Below are 14,239 nucleotides of genomic sequence, written 5' to 3' on the forward strand. Positions count from 1 at the left end.
GAATTCACGTTGCTTGGTTTTACAATCGATGCCAACGGAAGCAGCAGTCAGGACATTAGACGACGTGTAACATTGGGAAAGTCAACTGCGAAGGAACTGTTTCAAGTGCTGAGGAGCAAGGATATCTCATTGAGGACTATGGTGCACCTGACACAAGCCATGATATTTCCAATTGCCTCCTATGCATGTGAGAGCTGGACAATGAATAAGGAAGACCAAAGAAGAGTTGATGCTTTTGAATTGTGGTACTTGTGAAGAATGCTGAAGGTACCATGGACTGCCAAAAGAACTAACAAATCTGTCCTGGAGGAAGTGCAGCCAAGATGCTCCTCGAAAGTGAGGATGGCCAGACTTCATCTCACCTACTTTGGTCATGTTGTCAGAGGGGACCATTCCCTGGAGAAGGATATCATACTTGGTAAGGTGGAGGGTTGACAAAGGAGGGGAAGCCCTTCAACAAGATGGATTGACATGGTGGCTGTGACAATGGACTCAAGTATAGCAAGGATCATGGAGCTGGTGCGAGATTGGGCAGTGTTTCGTTCTGCTGTGCATGGGGTTGCTATGAGTTGGAAATGACTTGATGGCACCTAACAACAACAACAACAACAACAGATAGATAGATAGATAGATATAGATAGATACATATACATAGATATATGTATATATGTATATGTACATATATATATATATACTTTTTTTTCGAGAGAGATAGATTGTTATACAAACTCTAACAGAATATTCTTTTCCTTTGAGAGTTGGATATCTATAAGAGAGTTGCTATTAACAATTTGATCTTAGGCATGTTAACTAGCTCTGTTATCTGTGGAATGGATTCCTTTGTTCATCCAAGAAACGTTTATTCCAAATTGACCAAGTCCTGAGCATTGCATTAAGGACTTTGAATAAAAGAGATGAGGCCTCTGGCATTGGGTCTGTAAGTCCAGTGGGAGAACCAGAGACATTGAGGACAATACATACTTGCAAAGGAGATCTAGTGGTATAGTGGGTAAGGCATCTGGATGCTAACCAGAAGGTCAGAGGTTCAAATCCACCAGCTGCTCACAGGAGGAAGATGAGGCAATCTATATCTGTAGGGATTTACAGTGTTGGAAAACAAATCAGGGTCGCTATGAGTTGGAATCAACTCAATGGCATTTTCTTTCTTTCTGTTTTTTCTTTTTTCTTTTTTTTAAGTACTTGCAAATTATGATAAGTGCCATAGAGGAAACAAATGGGGTAAAGAGAAAGAAAACAGATTGGGTGAGGGGAATGTGAGGCAAAGAGGAAAGACAGCTCTGTGGAGATAAAAATATTCAGCCGAGTCCTGAAGAACTGAACAGGTGGGGTAGTGGCGGTTCAGTGGTAGACACCCATTTGGGAGGCTGGTTTTGATTTCTGGCCAATGTACCTCCTGAACAGTCATCACCCATCTGTCAGTGGAGGCGTATGTGTTGCTATGATGCTGAACAGATTTCAGTGGAACTTCCAGACTAAAATGGACTAGGAAGAAAAGCCTGGTAATCTATTCCTGCAAATCAAAAACCCTACAGGTCATAGTGGTTCGATCCTGTTGTGGATAGGTTTGCCATGAATCAGGGACCAATTGGACAGCAGCTAACAACTAACCAGAGGGGAGCCAAAGTGGCTTGAAGAGAAAGAGTCTACTAGAAGAATGTGGAGTGGTAACAGAGCCTGGGTCATGCAGGCCTTTGCTGGTCTTGGGAAGGAGTATGGCTTAATTCTAAGAACAGTGCCAGTCAGAGATGGGTTTGAAGCAAGGCTCTTTCAGCTTTTAAAAGATTACCTTGTCTAGCATGTGGAGAATAGCTTGGGGTGGGGAGAGCAAGATTGAAAGCAAATGACCAGGTAGGAGACTATTGCAGTAGTCCAGGTGGAAAGAAAAAAAAATGCTGTTGGCCTGGGATAAGATGATAGCTGTGTACCTGACAAGAAGTGGGGACATTCTATATATATTTTGAAATTTTACTATGCATTTATAAAGATTAGTGATAATGTATGTTATGCATCTAGAAGAGTATCCAACGCATAGAAGATACGCAGTATATGGTGGCTGCTGCTGCTATTTATATTTGAGACTGAGATGACTGAGTATGCCTGGAGCAGAGAAGATTCTAAACAATTTGAGTATTGGGAAACTTTTCTGTAAAGGGCCATATTTGTCTGGATTGAAGAAACTGGGACTTGGAGCATTCTACACTAGTCCTGATACCCTTCTGATATTAGAAAAGATGACAGTTCATACCATTGCTAACTCCAGAATGTCTATGTAGGTGGAGGATAGGAGTTGTCATCTGGTTGGAAAAGGGGTCAGAAAGAATCATCTTGAAACTGTTCTCACCATGCAAGGACATCATTTTCACTTATATCAGCAGGGTGTACCTTTCAACCTGGCCGGACTTTTGCAACCCTCTGTTGCTGTTGTTGTTAGGTACCGTTGAGTCGATTCCAACTTATAATGACCACATGTGAAATGTACGACTTCCCCATAAAGTTTTCTTGGCTGTGATCTTTACGGAAGCAGACTGCCAGGTCTTTATCCTGTGGAGCCACTAGGTGGACTTGAACTACCATCCTTTTGGTTTGCAGCTGAACGTTTAACTGTTTGCACAAACTGCACCACCAGGGCTCCTTTTGTTTAAAGAAAAAGAAGAAAAAGAAACCCATGGCTAGGTCCAACCCTTAGATATCTTGCTTCAACATACACAGGAATGTTTAAAAGCTCCCCAGGTGATTCTAACCTGCAGCCAGAGTTGAAACCACTGAATGAGTTTGCGTTTGTTTGGGTAGCTTTGAGGAGAGAAGTTGATGGAAATTAGGGTATTGTTAAAACTTCCCCAGGAATCCCCAGGTGGTGTAAACGGTTGACACACTCGGCCACTAACCAAAAGGTTGGAGGTTTGAGTCCACCCAGACGTGCTTTGGAAGAAAGCCCTGGTGGTCAACTTCTAAAACAATCAACCAGTGAAAACCCGAAAGGGTGCAGTTCTACTGTGACATACATGGTTGCTATGAGTTGAAATCAACTCAATGGCATTATTTATTTATTTATTTTAAATAATTTCTTTCCACGTGGAAACCTGGGTTTGATTCATCTGTCATCACTCATCTGTCAGTGGAAGCTTGCGTGTTGCTATGACGCTGAACAGGTTTCAGCTGAGCTTCCAACCTAAGGCAGAAGAGAAAGAAAGTCCTGGCAATCTACTTCAAAATCAGCCAGTGAAAACCCTATGGATCACATAGTTCAATCTGCAGCCTATCTTGGGGCTGGCATAGGACCAGGAGGCATTTTGTTCTGTTGAACAGGGGGTTACCATGAGTCGGGGGCCAACTCAACAGTAGTTAACAACAACAAATCCCCTTCAAGCTACCCCTTGACACAGTCACTAGCTTGTGTCTTTGGAAAAGCACCAAAGCCCTTTTATCTTCCTCCTTTTTGAATGTGTTCTCTCCTCTGCAAACCTAATTCCAATCTTGATACCAGAATTCACTTTCCTTGGCAAGAATGTCTTTCTATAAATGCTGCCCTTCTCAGAGGAATATTGATATGATAAAATGATTCACATTACGCATGGCTGAGACTACTGAACAATGAGGCTGAACGGCTGATCTCTAACCTAACACATCAGTGCTCGCTAGAATATTTAAGGAAGTGTCTCTGAGGGACTTTCAATACTCCTAGCTTCCTTTCTCTATTACAAGTCTTCTTTGCCTGAAAGATATGAAATTAAATACAATGAATGGAGTTGAGCCCCATCCACCCATCCTGTTGTAATGTAGGGCTCAGTAGAACTATATTGATCTTATTAACTGTGCTGGCACTGGGGTTAGGATCATATTAGACATAGAATGGACAGACCTTCTCTTCCTGGCCCAGAGCTGCATTTAGCACCATTTCGGTGCACACACAGCATTTAAGGACTAACACGTCTCACCTCAGCATCCTGACTTCAAGGACCAAGTTTCTGGAGCTAAAATTAGTTTTCTAAAGTAAAAGGAATATAGCTCCTGAAAGGTTCCATTTAGCACTTAAGTTAGTGGGGCCATCTGAGTAAAGTATAAACCCATCAAAAGTCAATCAGAGGGGAGGGGATCATTCACACACATGCACACACACACACACACCATCACACAGATACACACACATGCACGCATATGTGCATGCATCCACCCCATATACACTATGGACCTCCACAGATTGGCAGTTGTCACATGGAGAAATACATTTATGGAGATATACAGCTATTCTCAGTAGATTAATTTCAGATTCATCTAAAATATTGAAGGCTATGAGAATACTCTTTAGTCATTTGTAGCCCCAAGTTCTTTGACACGTGACAACACTTAAAGCTACTTAAGACAGAGAATAGAAATTTTCTGGAATAAAAGGTTTGGAAGTTGCAATAATAAGAAATCAGCTAGGCAAGAAAATCTGGATGAACAGGTGACATTTTGAAGGCTAGCCTGGATCTTAATAATCATGACTACTGACAGTCTAGGAGCTCTGGTAGCATGGTGCCTACGGCACTTGACTGCTAACCAAAAGGCTGGCAGTTCAAACCCACCAGCCACTCCTTGGAAGGAAGGTTGGGCAATCTACTTCCGTAGCGATACAGCCTTGGAAACCCAAGGGGGGTCTCTATGAATCAGGTCCGACTTGGCGGCAAATAACAACAACAAGAGTGATACGGTTTATACCTATTAGCTGTTAATCAAAAGGTTGGAGGTTTGAGTCCACCCAGAGGTGCCTCAGGAGAAGGCACCTCCTGGCGACCTACCTCTTAAAAATCAGCCAGTGAAACTCCTATGCATCATGGTTCTACTCTGAGCCACAGGGGGTTGCTCTGAGTCCAAGTTGACTCCAGGGAAACTTTTAGTTTAGCATGTGAATTACTAATAACAATATAATATACTAAGGGATATAATTGTAGTTGTTTTTGGTGTTGTGTGCCAAGATACATAATAAAAGTATATACAACTTTAATGATAACCATATACATTAATGTTTACTGTTGTCTAAGCACCTCCTTTGCTTTGAAGTACTATACTATAATTTTTTATTACATTTTATCTTATTTAAGGGAATCCCAGGGTAGTGCAAACAGTTAACACACTTGGCTGTGATTGAAAGATTAGAGGTTCAAGCCTACCCAGAGGCACCTTGAAAGAAAGGCCTGGTAATTACGTCCAAAACTCAGTGTAGTTCTACTCTGACACATGTGGGGTCGCCGTAGGTCAGAGTCCACTCCAAGGCAACTACTTTTGATTTATCTTATTTAATCCTAACAATAATCTTTATAGTAACATTATATTATTCACATTTTGCTGATAAGGACATTGAGGCTTAGAATAGTTCATAATTTGCACAGAGTAACAGAGGCAGAAATAGGAGAATGTGAGAATCTAACCCAGGTCAATTTGCATCATTGGCCCTTTCTTAGTCTTTATGAGAACACAGATGAGCAAGAACATTGCAAAAAGTATAAACATAAAGACTTATTTATATATTTATGTACAGCATCAATGAATTCATTCTAATATTTGCTGTCTAGATCTTTCTTAGTGATTTTATTATTAGGGACTTTGCAATTTATATTCATCTACTCTTTAGCATTGGTAATTGTTACCTGGTACCTTCTGACTCTAGATTTGTTAAAGTCTTGCCTTTTGTATCTTGTTATGGTCTTTTGAAGATTTTCTGCCATCTGCCCATGAGTAACACTAATTATCACTGTACATTTAGGTTGCAAATGAAAAAGGTGCTCTGGTGGTGTAGTAGGTAAGGCGTTTGCCTGCTAACCAGGTCAGTGGTTTAAACCCACCAGCCACTCCGTGGAAGGAAGATGGGGCAATCTGTTTCCATAAAGATTTATGGTCTTGGAAACCCAATAAGGGTCACTATGGGTCAGAATTAACTTGATGGCAGTGAGTTTGATTTTTTTTAATTTATATGTGTTCTGCAGCACATAGGATGTTCTTACTGGGTTACGTGAGACGTTTCCTCCTTGTTTTGACACAAATCCTGGTGACTTGACTCTCTTCTCTGCAGAACTATGGCCTGATTACACACACTGAGCTTTTCCTTGACCATTGTCTGCCTCCTATAAAATTTAAGAGAGAGTCTGGTATTGTGACCCTTATTTCCTGTCCCTTAGCACCCCGCAAGGGAGCTCTGGTAGCATAGTGCCTAAGGCATTTGATGATAATCCAAAAGCTGGTAGTTCAAATCCACCAGCCACTCCTTGGAAGGAAGATTGGGAGATCTACTTCCCTAATGATACCACCTCAGAAACCCAAAGAGGGGTCTTTATGAGTCGGATCTGACTCCAGGGCAATGAGTTTGTTTTTTTGGGTTTTTTTGTAGCACCCTGGAGAGGGGATGTAGAGACAGCCTATTGAGGTCATGTGGGCCCAGGCCCACATTATAAATAAAACCAGCATGTAAGTTGTTTGTGTGTTACTAGTAGTTGCTTGAATGTCTCCTCAAGAATAACTACATGTTAACCCTAAGCACTATGGTAGTTTCCTATTTGTTTTTTCAAAAATATATTTTACCAAATGGATCTTTTTAAAATGCATGGGTACATATAAAATCACATTCAAGTTTTAAAAAATTATATTTTTCTTTTTATATGTTTGAAAAAATAAAATTGGATTCTCAGAAGGGTAACCAAGCTGTAAGTCAATATTAACTTTCTAGGATCATGTCAATGCTTTACCAGATTGAAGGCAAATCCATTTGTGTCACTTTCCAGCTTGAAACTCTTCCAAGGCTTCTCTTTGTCAAGGTTTACAGGGTACTTTGTGGTCTCTGGCCACTGCCTACTTCTCTGACTGTATTTTACCACTATCCCTCCTCAAATTCCATGTTCTCACCCACCCAACCAAAGGTCCTCCCTCTCTTTCCTGATGAAACCCTAGTGCCTTGCTGTTGCCCAAGCCTCACCCTTACTCACACTGCTCTTTGCCTGGAAAGTGCCTCCTGCTATGGTCTGGCAAGTTTCTATTCATCTTTCAAGACTGAAACCGATTGCTGTCCAGTCATCCCTGACACAACAGCCCTGTGTGTGTCAGGGTACAACTTTGCTCCATAGGATTTTCAATGACTGTTTTTTTCACAAGTAGATCACCATGCCTTTCTTTTGAGGCATCTTTGGGTAGGTTGGAACCACTAACCCTTTGGTAGCAGGCACATGTTTTAGCCATTTGTACCACGAACACTGTCATTGAGTCAATTCCAACTCATAGCAACCCCCAATGGGTTTCCAAGGTGGTAAATCTTTACAGAGGCGGATTGCCCCATCTGCCTTTCACGGAGTGGCTGGTGGATTTGAACTGTCAGCCTTCTGGTTAGCAGTCAAATGCTTTAGGCACCATGCTATCAGAGGTCCTTGTACCAAATGACTCCTTGTAAGACTTAAATGGAATTTGTTTTATGTCTTCCTTGATGCCTGTGCTCCACCTCCCATAATAGTGAGTTGATGTCTCTCCCTTTACTCTTTCACTGTACTTTGCTCTCACTGTTTAGTGTGGTGAGTATTACATTTTATTAGATTGTTTACATATCATCCTTTGGCCTTTTGGCTACAAGCCCAGGCTTCTGTGATTGGTGATCAGAGATAATATTTGATTCCCATTTAAATCCCTATACCTAATAATGCCTGGCACATATGTGTGATTTTTATTGATTTAATTTGAATTATAATGAAGATAGTATCTATAAGATGAAGGAGAATACTAGAAAAGACATTTTTTGTCTTAGCGTTCTTCAGTTTGTACATTCTACTTTCTGCCTGTAAACTGTGAGGGAAATATTCGTATTCAATAACCAAAAGGCAAGATATCACAGAAGAACATTAGGAAGTTAAATGGTAGCAACAGATGAAAGAATTGAGAGGTCAGAGAGAGGAGAAGTAATGTCTTTAAGGGTCTGAGGGAAAGGAAAGAACACTGGTGGAAAGAACATTCTACAGAGAAGTGCTCATATTGAAAGGAAAGTTTGCAAGATTTAAAGGAAAGCAAAGTATGTAGAGAGTAAGGTGACTTGAAAGAGGCATTAGAGAAGCAGCAGAGTAGAAAAAAACTCAATGCCAGCCAAATGGAATCTACCCTGGGAAATGGGATGATGAATTTAATGTCATTAAGATTAAATCATCATCCAACAAGCATTTATTGAGCTGCTCCCCTCTGGTTGGCCCTGTGCCAGAACTTCCAGTCATGAGAGATAAGCGCCTTGCCCTTAGGAGCTCCCACCTCTGTGGTTCACCTCTCTTCAACTGGGAGTGCATGTCAGAGTGACCCCTGATGCTTTTAATCCTAAAGCTACCCAGTCCACTAGCACCCTTCTGACAGAGTGTCGTACTATAGCCTGTTTGTTCCTTTGGTGTTAGAGGCTATGCTACTAGTATTTCAAATACCAGCAGAGTCACTCATGGTGGACAGTTCACAGTGGAGCTTCCAGACTACAACAGACTAGGAAGAAAGGCCTGGCAATCTACTTCTGAAGATTAGCCATTGAAAACTTTCTATATCACAACAGAATTTTGTCCAATACAGTGCTAGAAGAGGAACTCCCTAGGTCGGAAGGCACTTAAAAAAAAAAAAAATACGGAGTGACTGCAACACTGAATCAAGCATACTGATGATTGTGAATATGATACAGGATCTGGCTGTGTTTTGTTGTGCTCTACATGAGGTGGCCATGAGTTGGAGCCAACTCCAAGCAACTAACAACAACCACCCAGGCTCCGCTGTAGGCCAAGAGTAAAAATCTCTGGGGATAGGGATAAGAAACATGTATCTTTTAAAAGATCCTCAGAGGATGCTTATGAACATCTCTGGTTATGAACCACAGCTATACTGGAACTGAAGCATTAAAACAAATAACTATGACATGAAAAGTGATGTCAACACGTGTTATGCATAAAGAAAGTAACAGAGAAAAGGGGTAAAGAATATGGGAGAAATATTTTAGATAAGAAGTTACCTTTGAGAAAACACCTCAAAAAGGTGAGTGAATGAGCTAAATATAGGAATCAATCAGGTTACAAGACTGACATAGTGGCTGTGGCAATGCGGTCAAGTATAGCAAGAATCATGGAGCTGGCATGGGACCCGGCGGTGTTTCATTCTGCTGTGCATACGGTCGCTATGAGTCGGAAATGACTCGACGGCACCTAACAACAACAGGTTACAGTGAATATTTTCAATTCAATTGAATTTTCTACCTGTCTTTTATCCTTCAGTTAGCATATCTGACAGATGACTGTGTCATATATCCTTTCCCCTAAAGCATCCTTGCTCAGAGCAGGTGGTTAATACATGTTTAGGTAAAAGTTGGGGCTGGAATAAATAGGTTGTTGCTGTCAGGTGCCGTTGAATCTGCTCTGACTCATAGCGACCCTGTGTACAACAGAATGTGAATAACATGGCATGTTTCTATTCATCTTTTACCATCTTCACAATTGTTGCTATGCTTGAGCTCATTGTTGCAGCCGCTGTGCCAATCCATGTCACTGAGTGTCTTCCTCTTTTTTGCTGAACCTCTGCTTTACCAAGCACAGTGTCCTTCTCCAGGGACTGGTCCCTCCTGATAACATGTCCAAAGTACATGAGATGAAGTCTTGCCATCCTTGCTTGTAAGGAGCATTCTGGCTATACTTCTTCCAAGACAGAGTTGTTTAATAAATATGCTATCAGGGCTCAATATTGGAAACTAGAGACCCATGTAGAAAAGTGTTAATTATAGAGTCAAATGTAAAGTTGGTTCCATTCAGACAATTTTCAGAATTCTGTTTCATGCTGCCCAGTTATCTAATAATAAGTAAGAACTAATTTTCTCTAACAGAAGTTCTGGTGGCCTAGTGCCTAAGGCATTTGACTGCTAACCAGAAGGCTGGTGGTTCAAACCCACCAGCCACTTCTCAGAAAGAAGACTGGGCAATCTACTTCCACAGAGATACTGCTCGGAAACCCAAGGAGAGGTCACTATGAGTAGGATTTGACTTGACAACAATGAGTTTTTTGTTTGAGTTTTCTAATAATAAATAAGAATTGAGCACTCTCTCGATAGAACCCCTCTTTTCCTGTTTGTTTTTAAGTACTATAATGGGGACCTTTCATTGAATTTCCTTTTACAGTTCTTAGTAACTTACTCTTAGTTACAAACCAAAAACCAAATGCACCGCCATCAAGTTGGATCCAACTCATAGCAACCTTTCCTTGGGTTTCCGAGGCAGTAACACTATGGAAGGTGATTGCCCAACCTTCCTTCCAAGGAGTGGCTGGTGGGTTTGAACCGCCAGCCTTCTGGTTAGCAGTCAAATGTCTTAAGCACTACGCGATCAAACAGGAATGCTCTGTAGTAACTCTAAATACGTAATTTGAAAGACTCACAGTAAGACCCACTCACCTGAAAACCAATTCTATTTTTCAGTTTCTCAATTATATAGTTTGTCACCAGACATTGCTCTGTAAGCTGCATAACAACAAAAGAAGTGTTTAAACTGATGAAGATCTTCCATTGCTGGCACTTTTATGTGGTGCAGCTTCAAATAAAAGTTGGATTGTTCCTGGTGCTCTGGGAGTGTCCCTGCTCCTGCATGTGTCAACATTCTACCAAGGAGAATGAGGGGCAACCCCTTTGACTGTCCTGGAAATAACTCACTTGGAAAGGGCTGTGTATCATAAAACTTCCAGAATGTGCACATTATCTTTCTGACAAATCTATTCCTGCATTTTCAGGAACTCTCAGAATAATATCAAAATTATTTTAGCTCTAAGTTAAAAAAGGTAGTAAATTATCTCTGACTTGGCTACCACATCATTCCTACATTCTCTGGCCCAGCCAGTCAGCTTCTACCCTCCTCCCTAGGAAGAGTCTGCGTTTCTCTCTTTGTTCCCACTCTTCCTCTAACTTGTCTCAAATTGATTAACCTAACACATGATCACTTTGATTAAAAGATGTCACACATTTACAATATCCTTGATAGGTTTTTCTTTGTGCACATATTTGAATATTGTTGTGGTTGTACAAAATATTCCTGTTCATCACAGCTTAATAGCTTTTTATACTGTTCTCTGATGATTAAATAATCTTATAGATTTTCTTGTAAGCTTACTAATTTATAGTTTGCCTTATCTGGGAATAAAAAAGCTTATTTATTTTATTTTATTTCATTTTTAAGTTCACTGGCCCAGTAGGCAGCTATCTGATGCTGTTTGTATAGATGCAGGTAATGCCCAGAGTATCTGTATGGGTGCAGGTGATGCCCAGGATGTTTGGGGAATGTTGAGTGTTTCCTCTTCCCTTGTTAAAATGCAAATCTGAGTTTGTGCTTGAGAAAAGGCCCAGGAAGTGACCTGAGCTTTCTGGGATGGCATCAGTCTGAGGATAAATGAACATAGCCATGTCTGGGCATCACCCTTTGTCTCTTCCTCTTTTTCAGCCACCCAGTGTAAACATGGTGCTGTGTATGATACCTGTGGCCCTGGATGCATCAAGACCTGTGACAACTGGAATGAGATCGGACCATGCAATAAGCCGTGCATTGCAGGTTGCCACTGTCCAGCGAACTTGGTTCTTCACAAGGGAAGGTGCATCAAGCCAGTCCTTTGTCCTCAGCGGTGACCTTTCTCCAGTCCTTAAGACTTTGCAATCTGGTGTCCTTGACACTGAAGTAGAAGAGCCAATGAAGGACTGCAGTATTTGTGTGCTGATTCTGCAAAGTACACACCACGAGAGTATATATGTGTACATATATATAGATATAAACAAAAACATTTCATCATTTATATAAACTATAGGTGGATTATTATATGTATATTTTTTGCTATAAGACATTGTATTGTTTCTAGGATCCTAATCTGTAAGCCATTGGATAAATTGTATAAATAAACCAGGTGTTTTTAATTTAATAAGGTGGCATGCAGACATATTGGATGGCTTTGACATCACATACATTTGTCATTTTTAAGGATGTTTTCTAAGACCCCTAAATTGCCTGCCTGCATTAATTTCAGCTGTGAGTCAGGATTTGCAGTTGAGTGGGAAATGTGTTTCTCTGGAGGAGGATGAATTTATCTAGGGGCATTTCATGTTTCTAAAGAAAGGAATGTGTGCCTGAGAGATGGCTGGTGATTGGTGACAGGCCCTAATGTTGCATGCAAGGCAAAGGATAGGCTGCTAGACTTTATTGGGTCATGGTCTGATATTATTTCCAAACTGATTGGCTAGTTGCCAAAAAATATATATTTGTCACTAGGGCATAACCAAAGAATCAAATGATTTCTTGCCATCTTTACATATTCCTGAGACTCCTAATTATATATGTGTGTTTGATGGATGTGGTCACTTATGTGTCATGCATCAAGATAAGGGATGTCTGTGTGACATACTAATTGCATTGAGCATGAGCAGATATTTGGAGAGACTTTTTCACAGCACATGAAGAAAATGCCAGTGTTCTGAATCCCACAGCAAGTTAAGATGGGAAAATCCAAAGAGTTGATGTAAGCTTTTTGCATTTCATGACTATCCCATGTATGAAATGAAAGTCTTTACCTTTTCTCTAGAGGATTCTGTGTCCAATGTTATTTGGCAACTGTTGATATCTGATAATTATTAGACAGGGAGAAAACTTTTAATGACTAGCTGATTTACCATCAGTCCAAATAAAGAATGGTCTACATACTTGCTCTTATTCCCTGATAGATTACTACTAGTCACCATGCAATCTACTTGATTTTTATTTTTAGTTGAGTATGTGAAAATATCAACAAAAGCAAAATGCCCTGATGTTTAAAAATAAAATGTCTTGCATTGTACTAATAAAAAGCTTAATACTGAAAACAATGCATTGATTGTTATCCTTTATATGTTATCCTTTATAACTAAGCTATATCAATTTCAGGATAGTCAAATGATGAATAACACACTATTTTTTTTAACAGATTTATTTATATATAAATACCCTACAATACTTCATTTTTATAAAGTCTTATTAATAGATCGTATCAAAACCCAAAATATTTTGACAGCCAGCATATTACCACTGCTTATTGAAGACATTTGTGCTCCTTTTAAGTATATTCATGACAGCTAGAAGATTAATTTGGGTCTTTTTTACTAGAACGTCTCTAGTTACTTGAGCAAAAGGAATAAAGAATACTGTGCAGTAGGCTGGAGCACCAGGGTGTGCATTGTATCATTGTGCTTTGGTCCTAACCCTCAAGTGTCAGGGACTGAAGTGGCCAGGTTATTGCTTCAGTGCTGCCCTTGGAGAGAAGATGTTGATTTAGAAGACCTGAGTTCTAGGTCTGGATTGTAATCTTGTCCACATCACTTAACCATTTGGTACTAGCCTTTTTCTTACCTGTGACATAAAGTGAGCAGGACTGAGAATCAAGAGACTTAGGCACCCAGACACTGGCCAGGTAGGTGATATTGGATAGTAATATGCAAATGCTTCCACACTTCTAGTCTCATTTGTTCCTCTTACTGTCCTAAAAGGAAGGGTAGGGCAAATCAACTGACCTCTCCTGGTTGGTTTCTCCTTCTATAGAATGAATAGATTGCTTAAGATTAGCTTTAAATCCTTTTCCAGGTCTCTCTGGGTTTATTTATGAAAAAGGGACTTGCTTTAAAGAAGCAGAAGGGAATATTGTGGATGGTTATTTGCTGCTCATAATTCATCCAAACACTGAGAAACACTACCCAATAAGGTAGACATCCTCTTTTCCAATACCCTCAATTGTGGCCAGCCATGGTAGACAAATGATGAAAGCTCTTCTGCATGGACAAATGCCATGACTTTTGGCACCTTGATTACAAATTTGTGTAGCTTACCTTATTCAGCATTTAGTTTAACCTCTGTACATTTTTTAAACATTCTTAATCCCAGAGGAATGAGAAGGCAGAGTTATTCATCCTATGAGCTAAACAAGCAGCTGTCTAATGGAAGGGGGTGGGAAAATCAGCTGAGCAGCCTGCAAATTTTGTTTTTGGTCATGAGTTGAGCAAAGACTTTGTCTAATTATTGGTCATAATGGAGACTTATCAGTGGTCCTGATTTATTTACATGAGATATTTTCAGTGGTTTCTGAAAGCCAAACACATGTAGAGTTGTTGTTGTTGTTGTTGTTAAATGCCGTCAAGTCATTTCTGACTCATAGCAACCCCATGCACAGCAGAACGATACACTGCCCGATCCCGCGCCAG

The 14,239-nt window shown here is 40.3% G+C and overlaps 1 protein-coding gene across 1 annotated transcript in view; it reads left to right on the forward strand.

Annotated features, from left to right (window-relative positions):
• BMPER (BMP binding endothelial regulator) overlaps positions 1-11,650 on the forward strand; it is a 437,547-nt gene extending 425,897 nt beyond the window's left edge. Inside the window, exon 15 of the mRNA XM_007953989.2 lies at positions 11,469-11,650. Coding sequence (XP_007952180.1) covers positions 11,469-11,650 — 182 coding nt within the window. The remainder of the gene's footprint in view (positions 1-11,468) is intronic.
• Positions 11,651-14,239: the final 2,589 nt, after the last annotated feature.

This window comes from Orycteropus afer, unplaced genomic scaffold (assembly GCF_000298275.1).
Source record: "Orycteropus afer afer isolate SDZICR_OR568_19922 unplaced genomic scaffold, OryAfe1.0 scaffold00422, whole genome shotgun sequence".
Classification (NCBI taxonomy): domain Eukaryota; kingdom Metazoa; phylum Chordata; class Mammalia; order Tubulidentata; family Orycteropodidae; genus Orycteropus; species Orycteropus afer.